Source organism: Hetaerina americana, unplaced genomic scaffold, assembly GCF_022747635.1.
Source record: "Hetaerina americana unplaced genomic scaffold, ioHetAmer1.1.p SCAF_3, whole genome shotgun sequence".
Classification (NCBI taxonomy): Eukaryota; Metazoa; Arthropoda; class Insecta; order Odonata; family Calopterygidae; genus Hetaerina; species Hetaerina americana.
In genome coordinates, this window is record NW_027286874.1 from 84,557,712 (window position 1) to 84,583,289 (window position 25,578).

The 25,578-nt window shown below is 36.0% G+C and overlaps 1 protein-coding gene across 1 annotated transcript; it reads left to right on the forward strand.

The window, feature by feature from the left end:
• The first annotated feature begins 9,971 nt into the window (after nucleotides 1–9,971).
• On the forward strand, nucleotides 9,972–23,255 carry LOC139690449 (alpha-latrotoxin-Lg1a-like). The gene is made up of 9 exons (XM_071587902.1): nucleotides 9,972–10,224; nucleotides 10,294–10,459; nucleotides 10,618–10,709; nucleotides 11,924–12,137; nucleotides 17,447–17,652; nucleotides 17,851–17,947; nucleotides 18,188–18,372; nucleotides 18,655–20,858; nucleotides 21,136–23,255. The coding sequence occupies exons 1-9, from the start codon at nucleotides 10,156–10,158 to the stop codon at nucleotides 22,973–22,975; spliced, it is 5,073 nt and encodes a 1,690-aa protein (XP_071444003.1). The 5' UTR covers nucleotides 9,972–10,155; the 3' UTR covers nucleotides 22,976–23,255.
• Nucleotides 23,256–25,578: the final 2,323 nt, after the last annotated feature.

The window sequence follows — 25,578 nt, forward strand, 5'->3', positions numbered from 1 at the left end:
AATAATATTGTATAAGTAGATTATTTTGTGTAATGTGGTAAATATTTGTGAGATATAATAGAAAGAATTAAGTGATTCAAAGAGCAGAAAAGTTGATTTTGGTATTTTAAGGATAAAAAATAGTAAATGTTTGTCTAAGACAGCAAAAATGGTAGGGTATGAAATTCTAGACCTCATATTATTGGAAGGATATGAGTCTTAATTATCCCAAGATAAGTATAAACATAAAATCTTACGGGTATGGGGTAACTAGCAGATTACCAGAAGCTTCGTGGAAGCCAAGAGCGAAATTCCCATTCCTAAACATTGGGAGGAGACTTAGAGGCTACGATTCTATTTGCTAACCGGTTGTTTATGTTAAGTAATGCGGAAAATGGTCAACGGGTGACTTGTTTGGTGTTCAGAGAGGTGAAGCCTGCTTTTAAATACCCACTGTGGCTTATGCCATAACAACTATGTGGACCAACTTGTTTGAACAGAGGACTAAATCCAAGAAGCCTTTTTACTCTGCCAGTGCATTATGGGAGTCTTTTTTGGCTTTGAGTATAGATATACAGTATGACTGGGCTGGTGGTGAAACATTTCAAGAGTGCGGCATGCTTGGGGTTTTAAGGGCAAACTGCCTTTTTATGAAAAACTTTGTAATAAAATGTGTTGTTAGAGTAAGAATCAGTGCTTAGCTTTGTGCTAGTGACCAAGTGATTTTCACATGGCTAACCAAGACAGCTTTTTATCTAGGTAAAAGCATAACAATTTAATTTACTTGCCCAGATTATTTACTTCTCTTAACCCTATCATGTTGATTTTTGTGTCATTCACAAACTACTCATATCTCTAATCTATTCATTGGATTTCTTTGGCATCTCTTCTGATGTTTCCTTGTAATTCTTAAGTGTGTATGAAAGTGTGATGCCATCTGCATATAAAATTGTAGGTTTAATGGACAAAGCATTGGATTTATTAATGTGACAGGATGGTTGCTTTTGCCTAAGTGTTAAGTTACTGGACACCTTGTATGATATAGGACCTCTCATGCCTTTTCAATGCAATTTTTACGAAAGGATATCATGGGATACTATACCTAAGGCTTATGTTAGAATGCTTGAAACCATAGCCAAAAATTGTTTTCAAAAGCTTGATCAATTATATTTATCATTTCTTGTACAGCCTTGGTTATTGATGACCCAGATCTGCAACTATATTGACTAGGGGCTAATATAGTTTCAAAATAGGCCACCAATTGCTCTTTTATTGGAGGTTCAAAGATTTTAGATAGATAAGGAACTTGGCTATGGGCCTATAATTTTCAGGCTCATTTTGTGATTTTCTTTGAATAGTGATAGAATTTGGCATTACTTAAAATATATGGGAATATACCTTCATTTAGCAGTCTGCAATTAAGTTCACATATTGGCAAGGCAATAAATTTGACTATTTCTTTCAATAAATTGTTAGAGAAGCCAAATAAATCACTATTTTTTAATTTCTAATATAAATGACCAATGACTAATACGAAATGACCAATATGGTATTCATATGTATGCATACAGATTTATATGTATGCACATGCTTACCTTTTTATTTGTAATAGCATTTGATAGAATCAAGCTATTGGCCCACAAGGGTACACTCATCAACCAGTCATTTGTTTCTTCTGGTGCCTGTGGAACTTTGTATTTCTTCCTCAGAATCCTTTCATCATTATTTATACCCTTACTCATTTGGTGTTTCTTGGATGACCTTTCGTTTTTTATTTTTGATTCTCCTTTCCTTTCTATAGCTTTCCCACTCTTTTCTGACTTTTTGTCAACATTTCGATGCTCTGGACTTTGTTTCATTTTCTTTGACGTGGAAGATTTCTCTTGTTTGTTGTTGTGGTCATTATCCAATTGGAGTTTTTTTTTCTGTTCGGCAAGTAAATTTGCAGCTTTAATTTTTTCCACCTCTTTTGCTAAATGTGCAGCCATTATTTTCAATTTTTCTTCGATTCTTTTGTGGAGTATCATGACTGCCAATTTGTGGAAGTTAAAAACCACATTTTCACTGCAGAGGACAATCAAACCTATTGAGATTGGTGGCATCAATGTTAAAGTCTAAGGTTTGATTAACTTCATGGACTAAATGAAAAGCTATTCCATAAATGATGAAGATAAGAAGCTATATTGTTTTCTGGAAAAAAATAACCAATCATTGAGGAATTAATGGATGAGATCCATTTCCTTCCCTTAAATTTTTGAATTGTCCATGATTATAGAAATATTATTATACTTCATTCATTTTGATAAATGGTACAACTGTATTAAATGCTGTCAATATAAATATTACTTAATATATAAGCATTAATTGTTAAATGTGCGGAAGGTTGTTACAGAAGAATTCATCAATTGAGTAAAGTGGTTTAGCAAGTTACTGGGTATATACCCTATTCTTGATATTTGCAATACACTCCAATTTCAATTGAGTTGACAGCCAGTTATACAGTCAAATGTATATTAATACCAGGAATAAACTTTTGAGGTTGAATATCTAATGGCATTGAAGAGGTTTTTTGCTTTTGCTACTTCAGGTTGCTGAAAATAGTGAAATATTGGCTAGTAATAATGTAGCCTTTCAGGAAAATAGGTCACTGTCATGTAGTGATTAGTGAATTATTGCAAAGACCAAATTAATGAATAATAAAGTAGTTAGTGTGACTGTGTACTCATTATAAAATCAAAGCAAATATCATATTTCCAAGACAAGGTTTTAAATGTTGTGAAGTATTAAATTAGCTATGATGTATGATCCATCAAAATTCAATTAAGGGAGGTTAGGAGTGAACACAGATTAACTCAAGGAAGAGTGCAATGATATATTTCTCTGCCTCTGATAACAAAACACAACTTGACATGCAGTAAGCCCCTCTTAAATTCTACATACATCCTTCCTCTCTTCATGCAGTTTGATATACCTATATTGTTTTACTATACTATTTACCATTCCTATCCCTTTCTTGGTTGCCACAAGTACTCCCCTCTATCACAGTCTTCAATATCCAATCGACAGTCAAAACCCTCTACATTGAAGGGGAATTTGATTCTTTCTCCTTAAAATTTCTTCCAATAATACTCCATCCTCCCCCTACCATATCTCGTTTGTTTTCTTATCAGCCAAGTTCACCTTTTTCATCCTTCTTCACGCCCATGCTTCAAAAGCCTCCAATTTTTAACTATCCTTTTGCTTGAAAGACCATGTTTCCACTCCATACAAAACCATGCTCCATATTAAATTTTCAATGATACTTTTCGTAACATCTTTACCTAGCATATCTGTTATTAATTCTTTCCTCCTTGTGAAAGCCTCTTTGCCTAATTCAATTCTTTTTCTTTGTACCTCTTAAGTTGACCATCATGTTCCAAAACACTTCCAAGTTAGGTACACTGCTCCACCTGCACTAGTGTTTGCCCTCCTATTTCTGTTTACCTTAGCCTTCCTGTTTCTAAAATACCTTATGAACTGTATTTTTTAACATTGATTCTCATCCCATACGTATCACACTGATTTTCTAATGTGCTCAGCAATGATTGTAACCCTTTGGCTGGCTGGCTAGCTAAAGGTTGATCATTTACAAATTGAACGAAATTTATGAATTTTTCAACAATTTTCATTCCTATCTCCAATTTTCCCCATACCTCATTTGCCATTTCCCCTACTATCACTTTGCACCAGCTACTTTTTGCCAATTTAGAGGTGAGAAAGATACGTGCAAGTTGAAGCATATTTTTTCCCAAAACGATGATCCCTTTTGGACGAAAACATTTTTGAGTTGTGCAGATAATATAAGGGACGTGTGGGCTTAAGACAGTATTAATGCGTGGTCTGCCCAAAATAGACGTGAATATTGCAATCTGGAGTCCATGACATGGACTATTGCCCCGCCCACTAGTGGCGCTAGTTGCCTGAGACCCAATGAACCATCTGTGCTTGGTGGATTGTCGAGCTGAGCATATGGTGTCAGTTAGGTTAGTTTCTGTCATCCTTGTTTTTACTGTTTGTCAAAAATGGATTTTGACAAAATCACGGAGCAACAAATCAACATCAAGTTTTTGGTGAAAAACAGTAAAAGTTATCAAGAAATTACTGAAATATTGACAGCTGTTTACGGTGATAATGCTATGAAGAAAACATCCATTTTCAAGCGGATTGAGCATTTTAAAGACGGCCAAAAAGACACCAAGGATGATGCAAGGCTGGGACGACCTTCAAACACCTGTGTTGACAACAACATTGAGTGCGGTCCCTTGTCTTTACCGATAGTCAAAAAACCGTCCGAATGATAGCTGATGAACTGACTTGAGGAAAATCAAGAGTGCACACTATTTTAACCGAACATGGTGGATGGATCCTTCACCATGACAATGCATCTGTACATTCAGCTGTTTGCCAGTTCTTGGCAAAAAATTCAACCACCATCCTTGATCATTAATTATTTGATTTCCTTATGGTAAATGCTACTTTGAAATACTAAATATATATATATTGTCAACAGGCTGTTTGTCTAATTAACCTTGCTATGATTATATTTTTCTTTTTACCATTGCTTTTTATCTTCCCAATGAAATGCAAGTGAGAAATAGTGCAAACAATTGAAAGCAAATTCACATGCTAGGACGGAGCTATTATGTATAAGTGTTATAACTCTTAATCATAACTCTAAAAAATGAAACTCTTAATACCTTGCCGTGCATTCTCTTTCAAGTTACTGTTTCAAGAGGAACACAGCCACTTTCCAATATTAGTCTTCTTTACTGTTGAAATGATGATTGAAATGTCTGTGAATACTGTTTGGTCATCTTACTACAAGCTTGATATTCCTACAATCGGATATCCTCAAAGGAAATTTGTGCACAATTTCACACAATTCAATTTTCACAAAGATCTTTATAGTTATCATGAAGTGTTACCTCAACTAAATCTTCCATCCTTGCATAAACGTATGAAATTGATTCCTTAGAACTCCTCTAAGTGCGATTATCTTTTAGAGTACCTTCATATGACATGAGGTTTGAAGCACTCTATGATATTAGGGATCATGCACAAAATTACACTTACTACTCGCCTCTAAGGCAGATTATGAGAAATGCCAATGGTTGTGATTATATTGATCTATTTTCTATCTCACCAGGATCCCTTTAAAAAATGTTATAAAAAATGCTTGAAGAATTTTAGAATGCTAATTATTGCCATGTGGATATCTCTACATGTCAATTAGTTGCCCACTGGATAAATTGTCTTAACCGGAGCCACAAGGTCTATTTAATGACTACTAACACCATTTATCATTTTGAACCATCGTCTGGCGTGTAACAAATACTATATTTCTTATGTTGTTTCCATTTTTTAATTTTGAATATTATTTAATATTGATCTTTTGTCTATAATGGTTAATCTAACTAGGTATGCATGCATACCTGTATACCATCTGAAATGTCTTTCATGCTTTGCAAATCAAGATTCTTCTTAAATTCTAAATCATATTTTAATTCTCAATTACAAGTATATATCTTTATGTAATTTGTACCCTTTTGTAAATGTTTTTTTACAATTGTGGCCTTTCTTTTTGGAAAAGTTTTAATCCCATTAATAAATATTTACATGCATAACTTGAATATTTTGTCACTTTACAGCTTTTAATGATGCTTAGCTCATGTGTCAAAAAAGTAATGGGTTCATTACCTCAACTATCAAACACTTATAGTTGATGATCCTTCATATATAGATTGGAACTATTGGTAAAATTATGTTTATATATATAATCTCATGGGAATTCATTTGGAAGGTAGATATCTTCATGCTGTAGTTGCAATAATATTGGGAGAATATTAAATTTTCTGGTCAGATTTATTAATTAATTTATGGGGAATTTCTGTTTGCATAGTGCAAAAAATATTCAAATGTATCCATGTTCTTTCTCTCAAATGTAAGCAGCAAGTGTGATACTTAAGTAGATTAATGAAAAACTAATCCTCTCAGAAATTCTATATCTTTAATATTATGCCTTACTTGCAATTGTTTCTATGAGCTTTTGATCTTCTAATTCATCAAATATTGCCAGGCTGCATTTTTCTGACAATCTTGGTATGCGATATCCATCAATTGGAGATCGTTTATGTACACTTGAATTTGAATTACTGGAAATTTTAAGAAAGAAACTATTTATAGATGGCATTCTGGCAGTAAATGCTATGGTCAAGTCAAGAAAACAAAAGCATTAATGAGATTGCAAAATTTAATTCATTCCGAAAATTTGTTATAAATGGTTTGCAGCTACTTCCTATGGTTACTACATGATCATCCTTTCAAAGTTGGATTTTCCCGAGAGAGTTTTGAGGGATTCCACCAACTAGTGTAGCCTTTTTTGTATTGGGCAATATTTCAGGAATTCCCTCGAATCTCTGAGGAGGATATCCAATGCTCTTTGGGTGGAAAAATAATGAGTGCATCGAGGCACTAAGGGTGTTAGACTACTGAGAATTAATTGAAATTAGAAAAAATATTATTATTAATGGCAGCCTGCCCACCAGAGACACCACCGCTGTACTTCTACAGGTATACCTCATCTCACACAATGTATCTTTATTCCTAAAATTCATTTTAAGGATTTATTGACCACTGATAAGCGCCAGTATTTGCCTAATTTTTAAAGCTGTCAAAATATTTTGAACGTTCCTCAGGAAGACGTCTGAAATATTTTTATTAAGGAGAGGCGTCAACAAAAGTTGTTGACCACCCTTGGATACAATGGGTCCACTGCGTGGATTTTAGATGCCAGATCGCGGCTTTGACTTAGCTATTTGCAGTCAGAAGGTTGAATGACTTTTCTCTTCATTTTTCCGCACAGTATGAACCTTGATTTTACGCAAGCAAGTGGGATCCAGCCTATTCGCGCCGATTCATAGTGCTTAAGGTTCGTCCTCTTATTGCACTGCGCTTGTGTTTGTACAAAGGGAAAGTGACTAAAAAGAGTGGAAAGATTGAGCACGTTTCGGATCCCCACTGCTGCTTGAAACGTTCGTCATTTATCATTAATTTTTTAGAACCGCCTCGAGGAATTTAAATGCCGCCAAACTGACCAAAAATCCGCAAACCACCGACAATTTCCAAAGTAAATAATTTGATCGATCTTCAAAGTGCCCTGTGAAGTAAAGAGGTATACATTGGTCATTTTGTGTACGAATCTTTCCTTGGTATTCCCCAAAATCAGTGAAAATGTGCTATTTCGACTCTGGTGACGCTATCGACCCTCCACATTGCTTGCCGTTCTCAAAATCCTGTTTTAATTGTGTGTATTAACAAAAAAACTGTCGATCGCCTTTGAGGAGCTCTGTTAGAACGGCTAGCTGCCGAGGTATCACAGATCAGTGAAGGGCTGATAACTTAATACGACAATTAAAATTATTTTCATGCAATATATTTCTGGAATTTTAATATATTGAATTGAAACCATATTGCGTTTTCATCTTGGAAAGCATTTCATTGGGAACGGAAGTGACGATCCCTCCGCAGTGGCGGCTCTAGAAACCATCTAAATGGGGAATTTGCATATATAAACAAAAATAATAATAACTCAATCCATTTTTCACTCAACAAAAGTTAAAAATCATCATCATCAAAGAACTCTGGGAGATGCTGCGACAGTTACTGGAGTCATATGCTAATCTGAATTAAAATGCAACTATTTAAAAGTGCAATTGAAATTCACTACTTACCATGTTAGTACGTGAATAACATCCCTTGTTACAAAAGATTTAAAACGCAATAGTAAATGTTGAAGACTTTCGATACCACGGATCTTCATCAAGAGAAAATGAAGGATGCGTACTTGTTCTGACCATGATGCTTTGTGAAAACAATCTTTTATAGTAGCTATTTGGCCTTCCAAGTTATCAGTTTTATCTGATAGACTTTGGGCAGATTCTAAACCTAGGATTAGCAAATTATATGTTAGTAGTTATCTTTGCACCCGTTACGAAACTGTTTACTAACATCAAATGCTACCTACAAATGTTTATAAACATGGGTGGGGTAAAGTAATATTAGTCCCACTCTTAAAGAACTGGTCTCTATTTAGTTTACAGAGGTTTATAAAACATTCGCCATATATTTAAGTATGAAGTATCGTTTTCTCTCAATCAACTCCGTAGCTACAATGTAAACACGTCCCCTAGAGAATTATTGCTGCGTCATGGAAGAATATTTTCGATGACTGCGTGAAATCTCAAGTTGTAAAATTAGTGTATATGATCAGGCAAAGGTCCATAACACAAATTCAATTCAAACTTCTCCGACTTCAGCCATAGGGAATAATGCGTAACACGTGAACGCACATAGTAAAGCGCATGCTCTCAATTAAATATTATGGAGACTGCTAAAGCTTTAAACCAAATAGAAATTATTTTACAGGATATGCGACATGAGGAAAGTGAAATTGACCCCACCTTTTTTGTAGCGCTAAACTTTTATCAAGAGAAATGAAATTCACGGAAAGAGATAATCTAGATTAGGTATTAAGTTTAAGAGGGGAAATTATTGTTCACAAAATGACGAAGCTAACCAATCAAACTGAAAACTACGATGCTCAATAAAGAATGAATGTAGAGAAAAGATTTGTTAAAACTTTGATATGGAGCATGATTTAGTATGGGATGGAATTTTCCTTAGTGAAGCCGATGATATATTGGAGGTTTTTGTGGACTTGAAAAAGAATAGAACAAATATAATAGCAGAAGGAAAAAAATACTGAAGATGAGGCAGGAAGGGTGGATGGGAATTTAAATTGGGGTTGGAAGTTGAAGATCGATCAAAGATAGAACGCTAGGATGGCAAGGTAGGCAGGGGAAATGGGTAACCATTTCTGACGGAATGAAGGGCGATAGATAGCATGTGGAATTGAAGACCTGATATGCCGTGGTATGGCATGCCAGGTAGTGTCTTATTAGATAAGCTAAAAAATATAATTATTTTCGGACTGTGTACTTGCAAAACCTACCTCACATGATAGAATATCAATTAATTAATAGTTATTTTATTATTTATACTTTGATGTATTTTAAGGAACAGCTTCATTTGCGTCCCACTAGGTCTAGAGTGCAATAAAAATTCATAATACAAGCTACACATATGTTGTTGGCAATTTAATTATCTGACATTCACACTTTTAATCGGCAACTTACCAGAAAAATATCAGGACAATAACCACAACCAAATTCAAGAATGTAATTTCAACATACCTGATATCCAAAACGTTATATTCGATTGAAAATACTAATATAAAATGTTGAGGATATGTTTTGATTTTTTCTTATAATATGTACGATATTTGTATTCTTGTTCCTTTTACTCCACAATATATGGCGTAAATTCTATTTGTGAAAAAAACTATTTTATTTTCTTTGTTTACTTTACTTTTATATTAAGCCCTTATATTAGTAAATCCCATGGACTATGCCCAACGTAAATTTATGAAATTTATTTATATTTAAATCACAAGATTTACATTATTATCCTATACAAGAAGTGTATGGACTTAAGAAAGCATTATCTTGTCATACAAGAATTCATCTTCGCGCTCAATATTTTTAGATTTTCGATGCTTTTTTCATTACGGAAATCAGCGCGTTGGCGCGACGGTAATTGTTTATCATAAGGGTGTCTTCTGCTACAAAGTTGAGTAGTCATGGTGGTTGTTGTATGCGCTTCGTGAATCACGGTTATACCGGATTGCTGTCTATGGAAAAGAAAAATAAAGTCGCACTGTACGTACCCATAGTTAGGATATGATGCTAATTATGTATTTCGCCCGTAATTGTTTGAGAGGTTCTGAAAGCCATGAGTACCTATATTATTGAACGTTCATTTGATTCATGCGGAAGCAAGATTTCACAACAAACGGTTTGGATTGTGGTTAATGAACCCAATAAATATGGAACGTGTGTGTGTTACTACTACACTCGCCAGAAAAGAGCTGGTGTCCTACTTTTGGTCACTACCCTGATGTTATCTATTTGCGAATAATAGTTTATCCTGTTATCCCGCTTAAATGGTGGCATCCATAATATAAATGAAGTATTTGCCTATCGCGTTGGTTTGTGATTACAATTGCACCTTCTTTAAGACATGTTCAAATGTTTGTCACAGTGTTTCACAACATTCTTTAAACAAGCATCTCAGAAAGTCACCACATTTGTGAGTACAGTTTTCTATAATAGAATTAGTGTTATTTAAAGCCACCAACATGTTTGAATTTCATTTTAGGAGTACACATATTTATGGAAAATATCCCGAAGACAGATTTCTATAATGGATAATTCATCCGAGGAAGGTGAAGTTTTCAAGGGAACCAAAGACCGTTATCAGGGTATCACTGTATCGTCAAATGAAGAGCCTTGTTCCATTTCCAACTTACTGCCTACACTTCTTGGTTAGCTTCAATCGTGTATTTGTTTATGTATTTAAGCTAATGCTGGATGATGGTTTACTTAAGTATTGCTATTAATTTTTAAGAAACCTGTTTATTATTTTGCATTCCTGTCCCCTAGTGCATTAGTCGTCATTAATATTTGTCACTGACCATTCCAGAATCACTGAATAGGTGGAAAAAGAGTCAAGTGAGAGGGGTTTGGTTTAAAGTGTTTCTTAGGCATGCTGACTGGGTCCCTATCCTGGCACAGGTAATAAACAACGAATTATGCTTCACACATTCTGTGTAATGTATTCCAGTGTTTGATGCCCAGTTTACTCATAAAGTAAACCATGTATACTCGTGCCCCCAATAGAAATATGAAGCATTTAGAAATTAGCGTATCCAAGATAAATGTGAAAGAAATAATCATATACCATGAATTAATACCTTTGACCTCCAACTCAATATATGTTATCAAGGAAATATTTTGTGCTATTAGTGCTTAACTCATGGATGGAAAATTCATGAAGTTCAAAATCATTAGGTGTCTCAATAGGTCAAATCTTATATATTAATACCCTGTGTACTTCATTATCAAGCTATCCTCTCCAAAACAAAATTAAAACAAACTCACTAATGTTCTGCCAACATTTGTAATCCATTCTTTGTTTCAATAACAGTACCAAAATGAAGAGATAATTATTGAAGTATTGCAATTTGTTGTTTAGTTCATCTAAGAGCAATTAAAACTAAGTCTTGAATGATCGCATATCATTCTCCTTCAAGGTGAATTGTGGAGAGGATTCATCTTCTGGAAACAAGTGTTTTCACTAATGAACATTTTTAGCACAGTATGAAAATCAAATTTGATAAGCTGCAGTCGTGAGCTTAATCTTATTTTGAATAATGGCCATTCCAAATTATTCATTGATTTTCAACTTAGTGCATGAATCAAAACTAATGCGCATTGCTAAATAGTATTTTCACATGGCATTTACCTCTGAATTATATTAATATTATTATGCATTTTTTGACTTTCGAGTATTGTTGTTTTTGGATCATCAGTGCTTCATTATGCATCCTGGATAATTGAGAGTTCACTGCACTTCTGAATCTTTGATAAAAGGAGATTTAGAGATAGATATTAGGTAAAGCCATTAAGATGTTCAGGATAAAGATTTTGTGAGAATTGTACAAAATGAGAAAGAAAAGCTTCTTCATTTTCTGAGGTGGTTAGTCAATATTTAGTGATTTTTTCAATGCCAGATGGTGTTAATAAGTATCACCAAGTGAGCCGACAACAGTTCATTATTATAATAGATATGGCTGATAAAATTATAATTGGTTAGTGCCTTGAAAATGATGCATAATGTTTTAATTTAAACTTTTGTTATTTTGTAAATAACAAAAATGAAGTGGTAGTAAGATTATTCTTCATGATGCTCTTGATATCAATATTGCTTTTTGGCTTGTATGTTTTAGAATGGATTTGAATTTCATCATGCCAAGCCAGATTATGTAATGATGTGTAAATGGCTGCCAGATATTGATGATATGTGTAACATTCCACGTTACTCTCACACAATGGTTGGTGTTGGTGCCATTGTGGTGAATGCTGATGATGAAATATTAGTGGTACGCGAGAAATTTTTCGAGAGGCCAAATTGGAAATTGCCAGGAGGGTATGTGGAGCCAGGTAAGCTAAGATATGCTACCAATTAATTTTCTATTTAGTTTTAAATAAAGCTCTTATTATATAAATTGCTGTCCATTTAATAAATTAATTAATGTAAAAATGCCCTACTCTTATTGGAAAGTTGAATGTGTGAATGCCAAAGCCACATTCTGTATTTGTTTATAAATGTCTGCAAGATGACAAAAAATTAAAGAATGATTATGTATTGTTCAATAACAGCATGATTAATGAGTCCTCAAATAAGTTTTGAACAAAGATGAAAGTGACACTATAATAAACTATAAACTCCATTAATAAAATATTGATAGTTTTATCAATAGTTTCTAAAAAGTAGTATTATTAAAGCCTTAATTTGCTAAAGTGATTAGCATCATTGTTGGTATGCTAGGGATGTGTTAAGTTCAGGGGGAGTGTGTTGGGCTACTGACTGTAGGACCCGGATTCGATTCTTAGGCATACCTCTAGGCCCCCTGAGTTTTACCTGAGCTGTGTTATTTTTTCGACATCATATCTTCCTGGAAAACCATGGAACTGGCTCCGCTACAGAAAATCCACAAAAGCCACAACATATTTGTCTTACGTACCGTGGAAGGGGCTGAAGTCAATCAGGGGCCATTTTTCAACTAGCCATTTACAAGCCTTCTGAAAACAGTTTAATATTTAATATAAGACTTTCAAATTCACATCCTGTGTGATTTAGGCAAATAGCTCACGCAGTACCATTTATTAGGCTCAGCAGACTGCATGTTTACAAAATAAAGTACTGACTGCAGCTTTAAATGGCATTTTGCTGTGAGAGCCACATCCCAGGTCTTGTACCTAGCTGATCACTAACGCTGTATTTCATTCCTTCCTTCTGAAGATGGTGGTTGTGCATACCCCAAAAATTTAAAAACCTGCTGATATTTATTTTGTGTGTCTATGTTTTGTGCATTAGTTATTTATTCACTCATATATTCTCATTCATGAGTGATTTACTGTTGCACTGAATAAATGAAAATACATAAAGCTTCTAAGTTAGAGAAAACCGTTAAATATTAATTGTTCATAATAGTTGCTTTAAAAGTGGAGCGAGTGGTAGAGCGTTGGACTGCTGACCGGAGGGGCCCGGGTTCGATTCCCGGGCAAGGCACTCAGGGCACCTGCAGCTCCACCCTAGCTATGTGATTTTTCGGGTTACAGATCTTCCTGGGAAACCATAACCGGCACAGGGAAAGGAACTGGCCCCCCTACCCTGATGTGTGAATTTCACACGCCGTATTCAGGGTTCGTCCGGAAAATAAGTGTACTGACTACTGATTTTTTCCCGCCGCTCCAGGCGCGCCCAGCACCGCTCTGACGGGCTGCGATTGGAGGGGGGTATGTTGGCAAGCGACGCTGAAAAAGGCAGTCGGCTCTGAGCTGTGGTGTAGTGAGGAGCTCTGTTAACGCGAACCTCCACGCTCGACCCACGTCACGGAACGCGATGCCGAAGTTTTTGGAGCAGCGTTATTCCATCAAATTTGCGGTAAAGCTTGGGAAATCGTCTACCGAAACTGTCGGTATGATTAACCAGGCTTACGGGGAGTCAGCCATGTCCAGAAACATAATCTTTTGGTGGCACAAGATGTTCGTGGAGGGCAGAGAAGAGGTCGACGACGAGTCTTCGAGAGGTTCCCGATGATGCCTTCGCGGCAGCGTTCCAGGAATGGGAACGCCGCTGGAACAAGTGTATCGACTCACAAGGGTCCTATTTTGAGGAATATTAGCTTAAGATATGTAAAAGTGTAATACATTTTTTTTCCTGAGCTCAGTACACTTATTTTCCGGGTAGGGCTTAGTACTGGGTGAACTCTACCATCACCTACCATACCGACCTTCGGGTTGATTACCGTGTTTATGGTTTAAGAGTTTCTTTATCCTCGTGTACATGCACGTGTATATCTTAAATACCGCAAACATGACGAAAAGATATCGCACCTATTGATATTTCATTGTAAATAGTAAAGACCCTGCAATTTAGATAAGTGTCCATAATTTTAGCTGAATCATAATGTCACAAGATAATATAAAACATACTAGTTTATTGCACTTTCGTGCAACATAGCATCTTCGCAACATTATTTCAGCAGACCTCAATACAATTACCCTGTGTCTTTGAAATAAATCGTATCTCACCGAGGTATATGTCGAGGCAAAGAGGGAACTGAATTGTTTACCTACTAGGCTCTAAACCAGAACTACGCCAGGGTATAAAATAGCGATGACCTTGTGGAAGTGAAGTTATTTTAAGCAGGGCGTGAAAGTTGCCTGTGGTGATTCCAGGGGATTAGATTAATAAAAACCTAAAGCGATATACATGTTTGCAGGAATGAGTATTCACAAAGTGGTCCTGTAGTCTCGCTTCTCGGAATCCAGCAGCATCCATCATCCACCCGCATACAACCTTCAGTGGAGGACAGGCAGAGCGATCACGTACGCTTATATCGAGATCACTAACGCACGCGAGCGCGCAGACTACGCTGTAGATCGAAACAAAGACCGAGGAATCCTGTGGTCCACCGCCGTTTTCTACTCAGCTGTGATTTACAGGGATTTCTAAAATTTTTGGAAGGGCACAGTTATATTACGCACAACGTGTTTCGTTGTGAGCATGTATCATCTTCAGGTACAGTGCATGGGCGTGTTTTAAAAAACCTCCGGACTCATTATTCGGTCGCGTTTCATATTATACAACTCTGGAAAATAATACACTTTTAATTGATCCGACAGTTCGTTGGTAGAACTTTTATCAGTGCATACTTAGAGATTTTAATGATAATTTTTAGTTGACGTCAGATGTTTGCAAAGCGCGAGTGACATAATAATGGTGAGTCTCGACCGCGGAATGCCAAAAATCAACCCCAAATGGTTACCCATCTCATGAATGCATCTCTGAAAAATGAAGCAGTGTATGTTTATTCTCAGAGCTCCCATGAATGAAGTTAGTGGGTGATGAAACCTGTAGACAAAGGTATAGATTTAACTGAATTCTTATAAATGCATCGAAACTACGCATTACACTTTTTAAAAAGAAATTCCTCTCATATTGGAGCTACAATAGCTTCGAAAGCCAGCATAAGATTTAATTCTGCCCAATCAGATTTCATCCACCTTCGTGTTCGGTCTATCTAACTGTAAGTCGTCAGTCCCTCAGTTAAGCTTTAGTGTACCTTCTCAATGTTTTCCGTTTTCCTCTAGCGTAAGCTGTTTAAGCCAAACTCTCTGGCTTTAACAATATTATGTTATAACACGTAGCACGTTGGAGCTCGTCTCGCATGCGTGAAGTTTTACCTGAAACTTTCATAAGATATATTAGTGTATTTAAAGCTTAATGTAAACCTGTTTTCATCATTTGAATTAAACTCTTCTACTTAAGTCAATTAAAAAACGACGTATACATTGAATGATGCATGCCTAGTGTGAAGCCATCATCTGCCACTCGCACCGTAGTGATGACTTGTAGATGCCGTGGTAACATAGGTAATCATGCTGGTGTAGGATCCCAATCCTACCCAATATCCTAAACTTCCACTCTTTTTGGAGATCCATACTACCAGTTTTCATTCTGTTCTTTTCTACTCCGCCGAAAAAATTAGCCCACGGAGCGATCCTGAAAGGCAGAGCCGGCGGTTTAAAAAGTTTTTGCGCGAAAATTTCTATCTTGAATGCGCCCACATTCAGACATACCCGTAAGCGCTTAACGTGAAGACTAATTTCACCCATACATTCCCAGGGGAGTTGCTAATTTCCGTGAGGTAGTTTTCGACGAAAGCAAACTCCTGACCCAATAGGGTGGAAGATGAGGTACTTAATCGAACTTGTCAATAGGGCATAACGACATCATGATTATCCCCATTCCAAAACTCGCGAAATGACGCTAAGGTGGGCTTGCATCCACGGATCCCTTTCCGCACCTCATCTGACTCCTTAAACACTAAGACAGCTCGTGGAAACCCTTTGCCGTGGTATTCCTACCCTGCCATTTTCTCTCCCACCCCTATCTCCACTCATGTCCTGTCCCAATCAAGCTTCTTGAGGAGCGCTTAACCTACATTTCCCAACCACCGACGGCGGCCAACTGCGTATATACACTCCATCGTGCTCCTCCTCTCTACTCCTCTTTCGTCCCACCCCCCTCCACAGACTCTGCCGATCCCCCTTCTCGTCACTTGCGGTCCCTAAACAATCTCCTGCTACCCACTCAAATCAAGTCTTTCTTCTTTTAAAAAAGCCGATTCAAACTAAATAGATTAAAATACGACGAGTAATGTAATCGCTCGCAAGGTGTACCAAGAAAGAACCCTAACCGGCAGCGATTCGCTTACTTGGAAAGCTTTTATTGTGTGTGTGTGTGTAATGATATACAAATATTTTTGTGCATACTTATCGTAGGCTGTCTTTCAAACGAGGTGGATGGTTCTTGTAAAATCTTTCGTGGTGAACAGAATATTCTCTTGCGCCCCAGTTTGCTCAGCGTTACATGGGCACAGTGCCCTATTCTCAGTCACGTAAGGGCGAACTCTTCCCTCCGTGTACTTCTGTGAGAGATTTTTATCGTTCTCTTTTGCGCGAAATAACCCAATGTGGATTAAAATTAAGAGTAATTCTATCATGCTATTTTGATCTTTATTAATTTTTATGAGCTGTAAGATACATACGTAATATTCTCTATGTGGCGACTTGATATAATCGTATCTGTTGAAATGTGACTCAGTGAAGAAGCTTAATTCTAAAAGTATGATAGTTTTGGTAAAAGAGATTTGCCAAGGCGTAATTTATCGTAACGGCCTTTTATTTATTTAGGTATATTGATATCACTGTGGAGCAATCACTCTTAGTTATTTTTTCCATTTCCCTTTGCTAGTTTTAATGTGTATTACCTCGAAATATGCGGCACCGCAGTTAGGGAAGGAGTATGATTGCTAACGATGGAAAACGGCCGCGGATGGCGCTCGTTTACGCACTGCGGCCACTGCCTTTCTCCCCCGCGTCGGGCAAGTTTTTCGGCAATGAATCGTTCACTGGAATTGAACTAATGCGCAAGTGGCCCTGAGTTTTGCGATGTCCATAATAAGCACTTTAGCTTTGGCTTATCTGGATAAAATTTACAATGCTTGCTGCAATTTCGTTGCTTAACTTCTGAGGTTGAGTCAACAGTTCATTCAATTCCATAAAACATGTTTGATCATTTACCACACATATTCATTATCACCAATGTACAATTGAGCTTATTATCTGTGGCTTATAAGTCTTGATTGAACCTGGGATCTCTGTTTCTCTTTACATAGGTGAAGATATTGTTGATGCTGCAATCCGAGAGGTAATTGAAGAGACATCAGTCAAAACTAGTTTCAACACTGTTGTTGCATATAGGCATACTCAAACTGGGTTGCAATTTGGATGCTCTGATTTATACTTCATAGTGAGTCTCAGCCCACTGTCTAAGGAAATAAAGAAATGTGATCATGAAATAGCAGCTTGTGAATGGATGAAGGTTAGTGAACTGTGCCATTTGTTTCTTCCTTTTCAAATAAAGATCCATTTGGAAAAAGCTTGCCAATTTTTGGCTCATGATGTTTATCTTTTGTTTTGAGTAGATTGATTTTTAGTGATTCAAATATTTTGTAGTTTTAGTTGTTTAATCTTGAGAGCATTTTCTTCTGGTATATCACTTTCATTCTTTTCTTATAAGGTTACTCTCATCTCAGTGAATTATGGCAGATGTGTATTGCCAATGAACTTGTGGAATGTAAGAGATTTTGGTAGAATAAGCACATTGATTGTTGAGGGCAATTTCTAATAATAAATGAGTCAGGAAAAAATGGGTTTGAATCAAAGTAGCCATACTACTGCAGACAATGGTGTTATTCACTTTCACCAGTCTAATGTAAAGCTTAAAAATTCATATAAAAGACCAAAAAAGCTGAGTGTTAAAAATGAAGCCACGAGTGTTTCTCTGGATGAAAATGGTGTTCATCTACTCAGTCGTTCAAAGCGTTCTTTTGATCTATTTGGTCCAATTGGAATAGGTCTAAGTATTGTAAGCATCATCAGTGGTATAGAATCAGATAGAAGATCTGAAGAAAACTTTAAGAAGGTTTTTGATAGTATAAATGAAAACTACAATGCTATAAACAAGAACTATTATGCTGTTAAGAATGTTGAAGAAAAAATTGATAAAAAATTTATTGCACTGAAGAAAGTTTCTGAAATGGTAAGTGAAATTCTGTCAGCTGTAGAAAAGACAAGAGTTGAGATGCATCAAGGATTTAATTGTATTTTTGAATCTATTAGATATTCAAGGATAGAGCCTACTTTATCCAAGCTTGATAATTTTATCCATTACTTTTCTGATGAAAAAGAAAGATTCAATTATCTCTCACAAAATGAATACGTTGCTAAGCTTCAAGAGCAAAATAATATTTTACTATACTTAAAAGATTCTAGAACTCCAAAAGGAGATCTACGTTTGCCTTTGCATGATATTATTTTCCAGGGGTATGCTATTCCACAGCACGCTGATGACAAAACAGCATTTTCTGCCTTATATGCACTGTACTATGGAACTCAAGTGTATATTTCAGTGATGTTTTTTCTACTTGAAAAGTATTCTCATCTTGCTGATTATTATTATCAAAGTGGTGATATAGACAAATACAATGAGTACTTTGATTCAGTTTTAACTAGCTTTCGAGATTTCAAACACTCTCTTGTGGGTAGTGGTGATGATGCATCTTCAATTACTAATGGAACAAGCACATTAGGTTCATTACGAAACGAAGACTTAATTAGTAATGCTGGAGAAAATTCAACCAGTCTTTCATTGGAATTTATTAAGTCTTCTCTTGTAGGTAGTGATAATAATAAATCTTTAATTAATAATGTAATTAGCACATTAAGTACAGTAAAAAACAAAGATTTTATCAGGTACACAGGAGAAAATTCATACAGACTTCTGTCTGAGAGAATAGAGTCACTAGCTCAAATGAAACAGAAGCTTGAGGAAATGGAATTGCCTATAATAGAAGATGAACCTGGGAAACTATCAGGAAACCCTGAATTTTTACAAGGAATAAGTACTCCTATTGGAAAATGGAAAGATGGAGCAAAGGTTAGTTATGCAGAACAATATAGAAACAATGGTACTTACTCTAAAGTTGGAAAATGGTCTGATCCATTTACAGTCAGTGGAGAAGCAAATCCAATTCTTAGAATACCAGTTGACCCAAAAAGAAGGACTAGGATTATTTTTAGAAAATTTAACAGTGATAAACCTCAATTAGTTGGTGTTATTGAGAATAAATATCAAACAAGGTTCAGGGATATTAACAGGGATCTCTACAATGCTGCATTAAGGTTCAATAAGGATATAGCTATAAATGAAGTGGATATCTTGATGAACAATGGTGCTGATGTTGATGCAGTTTTTGATAGAGGAAGAAGAACAATTCATGCTGCTGCACAAAGAGACAATACACAACTTGCTCAAGATTATTTAATGAATAACAATTCTACCGATATTAACATAAAAGATGGGAATGGCTATACTCCAATTCATATAGCTGCTGAAGCTGGGCATGACAAATTCATTGAGTTGTTAATCGAGCATGGTGCAGATGTTAATGAAAAAACCAACTCGGAAGAGTTGACTCCTCTACATATTGCTGCTTATAAAGGATACGAATCCACTGTTACAACTCTAATGCGGACAAATTCCATTGAGGTTAATGCCAAAGATAAGGAAGGTTTTACTCCTTTACATAGTGCTGTCTTGGGTGGTGTTCCTGTTGTTCAAGTCTTGATATCAGACAATACTACTGATGTAAATGCAAAGTCGAACTATGGGTTAACTCCTTTGCATTTGTCATCTATGAATAATTATCTTGATATTGTTGAAATTTTATTGGAGAGTGATGAGGTGGATATAAATGCTAGTTCTCAAGGTAATTTAACAGCTCTTCATCTCGCATCAATGTATGGGAATCTAGAAATAGTTGAGTTACTAATTGCACGAAATGAAACTGATGTTAATGCCCAATCAATTAATAATTGGACACCTTTACATTTTGCAGTTTCTCTTAAAAAAGAGAATGTTGTTTCAGTTTTATTAGAGATTGATAGTACTGATGCAAATATGGCAGGGGAAGGCAATATTACCCCATTGCATCTAGCAGCAGTGACTGGTCAGAAGCATGTTGTATTAGGCCTTCTAGAAAAAGAAGCTGCTATAGAGGAACAAACAAAAGATGGCTTAACAGGATTACATCTTGCTGCTATGCATAGAAACCAAGAAGTGGTGTCCTCTTTGATTGATAATGGTGCGAATATAAACGTGAGAACTGTTAATGGTTCAACACCCTTACATATAGCTGCACAGAATGGTTACTTGGAGTTAGTTAAATACCTCGTAGATGACAGAGGTGCTGATTTTAATATCAAGGACAATGACGAAAAAACTCCTTTGCAAGTAACTAATCAAGTGGACATAGCTAAATACCTTATTGAGGAGAAACGAGCTACTAACAGCACTTACATGTTTGATGCTGCTGAAAGAGGGTACTTGGGCATATTGAGGTATCTTGTGTATAAAGGTTTTGATATTAATAGAAGGAACATGTATGACAATACTCTTCTGAATGTGGCTGCTAGAAATGGTAGATTAGTAGTAGTAGTTTTGAGGGGAGGCGACCGACAGCTGAGGTCATTTGCGCCATAGGGGATGGATAGGAAAGGATGAAGGGTGGAGAGAAACCCGGCGTCGGCATTAGCCTACTCTTTACGAAAGGCGCCAAGGGGTCCGCGGCTTAACGTCCCATCCGACGGACGGCGTACTCACTCAAAGTGCCCTCCACAAAGCACCTCAAGCAGGGATCGAGATACCTCTGAAAAATATTCAACACCGCCGGGATTTGAACCCGGGCCCTCTGGGTGGGAAGCCAGTACGCTAGCCCCCGCACCATCTCGATCCCCATGGTAGATTAGATATAGTAAAATATCTCATATATAAAGGGGCTAACATCAATGAGAGGGCAAGGTGGGATAATACTCCTCTGCATGAAGCTGCTGAAAATGGTCACTTAAATGTAGTAAAATATCTAATACATGAAGGGGCTAGTATTAATGAGAAGGCAAGGTGGGATAAGACGCCTCTCCATGAGGCTGCTCAAAGAGGTCACTTAAATGTGGTAAAATATCTTCTGGAAAAAGGTGCTAATATTGATGGTAGAGATGAAACTGGCAATACTCCTCTGCATGAGGCTGCTGCAAATGGTCACTTAGGTGTGGTAAAATACCTTATAAATGAAAAGGCTGATATTAATGATAGGAATGGATACAGTGAAACTTCTCTGCATCAGGCTGCTGAAAATGGTCATTTGGACGTGGTAAAATATCTTATAGAAAAAGGAGTTAATATTAATGAGAAGAAAAATAATGGCCATACTCCTTTGTATTTGGCTGCTAAATATGGTAAATTAGATGTAGTAAAATACCTTGTAGAAGGTAAAGGGGCTAATTTTAATGAGAGGGATAAGTGGGGTGATACTTCCCTGCATGTGGCTGTTCAACGCAATCACTTAGATATTGTGAAATATCTTATAGAAAAAGGAGCTAATATCAATAGTAGAGGTGAATATGGAAATACTCCTCTACATGTGGCTGCTAAACATGGTAATTTAGATATAATAAAGTATCTTGTGGAACATCAAGCAGCTAATTTTAATGAGAGGAACAATAATGGTCGTACTCCTTTGGACATGACTGTTGGATCTAGACATGGTAAATTAGATGTAGTAAAATATCTTATAGACCAAGGAGCTAGCATTAATGGGAGGGACAATTATGGATTAACCCTTCTGCACCATGCTGCTCTATGTGATCAAATAAGTGAGTGTGATCAAGATGTTATAAAATATCTTATTGAGAAAAAAGGAGCTAATGCTGATGTTAATGCTAAGGACAATGATGGTCATACTCCTCTGTACCTGGCTGTAAAATATGGCAAATTAAATATAGTAAAATACCTTATAGAGAATGGGGCTAATGCTAATGTTAGGGACAATTATGGTGATACTCTTCTTAATTTCGCCAATAGAATGGGTCACTTTCGTTTAGGGGAGTATCTTAAATCAGAAGGTGTTCGCCGTAGCCACCGTAGCATTAAACCTAATCAATTGCCAAAAGAGATTGATGTTCCAAATTTTGATAATATGTCTGCAATAGATGATTCATTTGAAAGTATCAAGATGGGCTATCATAGAGAAAATAATTATCAAGCTAGAAATGGAGCAAGTCAGTCATTATCTTGGATTAATATTTTTGCTCATAGTATCATAGATGTCGCTAAAGATATTCCTCTATTTATGTACTACCCTTTCAAACCTGCTCTAGAAATGAATAATTCTCAATGTTCTGGAGCTATAAAAAGTCAAGGAATGGATGTGAATGGTATCCTTCTTCTATTGGATACATTTATCAGGAAAATTACTGGTCAACAGTGCATTTCTACTGAAGATCAATCTATACCTGTTTTGGAAGCAAGGGGTTTTGCACTAAACATTATAACAGAGTTCAAGTTAGTACTAAAATATACAGCCAAAAAATCTGGTGTGCTGGTGAATAAATCACATCTTAACTATTTTAAAATATATCAGGCTCTAGAGGGTAAAATGATTAGAGGTGAACTATCAAAAATACCAACCATTTTGTATTCAGTGATAGAAAAATCTCATAAAGAAAATGAGAAGTTTCTGAGTATTTTAAAAGCCAATATTGAAAAGATGTTAGATAAACAGTGGAGGGTTAATGATGGTAAGTAAACAAACACAAAGTATCGACCTGACAAATGATAAAATGCCTTGATCTTAACTAAACAATATTGTTTTGGAGCCTGTGAATAACAAGAAATGAATCATTTGCCGGTCGAATTGTTTAATAACATCGAGGAAAAATCTGGCATTTTCAGTGATAGCATCAGTAAAGACATCTGCTTCAAATGAATTCTTTTTCATTTCAATATTTCTACTTTCATGCCTTTTTCTTGCCCAATTTAGATGCATCCATATCTGCTTGCCTTTTTAGCATCATCAAGTTTTTAGGGAAGACAGCATGTCCATCAAAATATATTTTACTTCTTGTTCAATTGAAGGTTGGATAGAAACCCACCATTGGCATTTGCCTACTCTAAACAAATGCTGCCAAGGGGTCTGCTGTTTAACGTCCCATCTGATAGAGTGCTCTCCACGATGCACCTCAAAGTGATGACTTTTATATTAATGTATATAGGTGAAGTAAGATGAAAAGAAATGTTATTGTCAACATTCTTCCTAATGGAGCGAAATCTAAAAATTCAAATGAGTTTAAAAATACCTCAAAAATGGCTGAACCATGCCTTTTTATTTCATTGAGGAATACATGGAACAAATTTCCTGGACCTTTATGTGTGCATTCTGGTATATTTTATATTGTATTTAAAATATGAAAGGGTGCTATTCAAAATTACGATGGAATCTATCCCAGTGTAACAAAATTATATTGGATGTATAAGGAAAATTTTCACTTAGCAGTCACTCTCACACTCACTTTCAGCAGATAATCTTCTGAAACAAGTAAACAATAGATATTTCTTACCTTGTATTTAAGTAAATGCATTGATATTGACTGTTATGCATAATAAGATGAAAGAGTTCAAGTAATCCACTTCTGTATTCTTTTTCTATCATGAATGTCTTTAGATTTGCATGCAGATTTTGTGCCAGATCAAAATGTTTGAAATAATTTCAGTGGCATTCAAATTTTGAACTAGGAATAAAGTTTCATGGTCTGTGTCTGTCTGTGGCCATTGCCACTCATTGAAAATCAATGGGTGGCATTGGCCTTAATTATAGCTGTCTTCGTCCCACCAAAGCATGTATGAAATTTTCTAAATTTTCTGAATCATATTATGACTTTTCGATTAGGAATGAATTAATAAGGTGACTTTTTATCACCTGACATAATAAAGCCATGTTGTGTAACCTTACATTCCTCTGCTGGATATCTTATTTGCTTGTCAGGCGGGTAGATGCCCTATTAACCCTTGCTCCTAGTACAAGACAAATGTGTCTGAACCTGACCACTGGACTTCCCCTTCACCCTCCAACATTCATCTGCCATCCTGCATATGTTGCTGTGGCATTTTGTTTCTGGTGTTTTGGGGCGGTTGGGTTGCTATTCGTTTAAGCATCTTGCTTTCTTCAAGTGGAAGCAGTTTGTGTGTACTTGATAGATTCACTGCAGGAGTTCAAAGGAAGAAAATGATGTAGTTTTTAAGAAGTGATATTTATATTTTTTTATCACCATAAGTAAGACAAGAAGATGATAGAGAAACCTTCAAAAATTAATGTTAGAGCTATATGAAGTGTGTGCAGTTAGTGGTAATAATCTAGGGTTAGTAGAGAGACATATTTTCCTGAAAATGTTGAAGGTGTTTTATTACTTTAGAAAATTGAGAGAAAGTGCCGATAGGAAAACAGAAATGCAGTAGGGAAATGAAACTGATATTGTAGCCTAACTGGACTGCATATTTGACATTGTCTCTGCTGATTATTTAAAGAAGATTGAGAACCCAGAAGACAGGAGATTTTTATCAATGCAGAAGAAGGAAGGTCATAATCACTGTATGAACATAATAGATTTCAACATTATGCTGTCTGGGGAAAGGGTAGCAAAGTGTCAAGTTAGAAGTAGTTAGCGTGGATCACCAGGGTAGGTAAAACTATGCAACGAAAACTGGTTAATATTAATGTGTCCATGAATGTCTGGAACCTAGGGCTGGGATGTCTTTGTCTTGAGTGCTCATGTTCTTAGCCATATCATTAGCTAAATTATATTTACTTGAAAATGAAATTTACTGAAATATTTACTACCATGATATAGAGAGTAGGAAATGCATTGAAAGATAAAGGATCCTGCTGAGTGTCAACAGTGAAAAAAGTGACAAGTTCAGTAGTAGCTATGCTACTTATCAACTTCTCATGGGGTGGTGCAGTGCTGACAAAACTGTTTTGCATTCTGATACCATATCCACCAAAACTGGTGAGTCAATTTTGCATTTAGCTTCGTTTATTCAGTACTTCCTATGGAATGGAGTTGAGATTATTTATGCATAGCATTCTTAAACCAATTGATGATAAGAATGCTGATTTGAATGAAGTGAATTTTTCAAGGTGTACCTTGTCTATTTTCAAATATTCTATGCAGCTACTTTTCATACTAAAATCTTTTTTTCGATATTTTTCTAGGGAAAATGTTTTCTGTTACCATTTTTGTACACTGTAAGATCAAAAAGGAGAGCAATTAATTGGCCAACAAAGATTTTAAAATGATAGGAGTTTCAAAATAAAATTTTCTCATCGCAATAGCCTCATGAAATATTTTACAT

Coding starts and splice junctions, on each gene's coding strand:
- LOC139690449 (XM_071587902.1), top strand. CDS start 10,156: ATGTTCAAATGTTTGTCACAGTGTTTCACAACATTCTTTAAACAAGCA. Junction 10,460..10,617: donor CTTACTGCCTACACTTCTTG/GTTAGCTTCAAT, acceptor TGACCATTCCAG/AATCACTGAATAGGTGGAAA. Junction 17,653..17,850: donor CAGCTTGTGAATGGATGAAG/GTTAGTGAACTG, acceptor TTTTCTTATAAG/GTTACTCTCATCTCAGTGAA.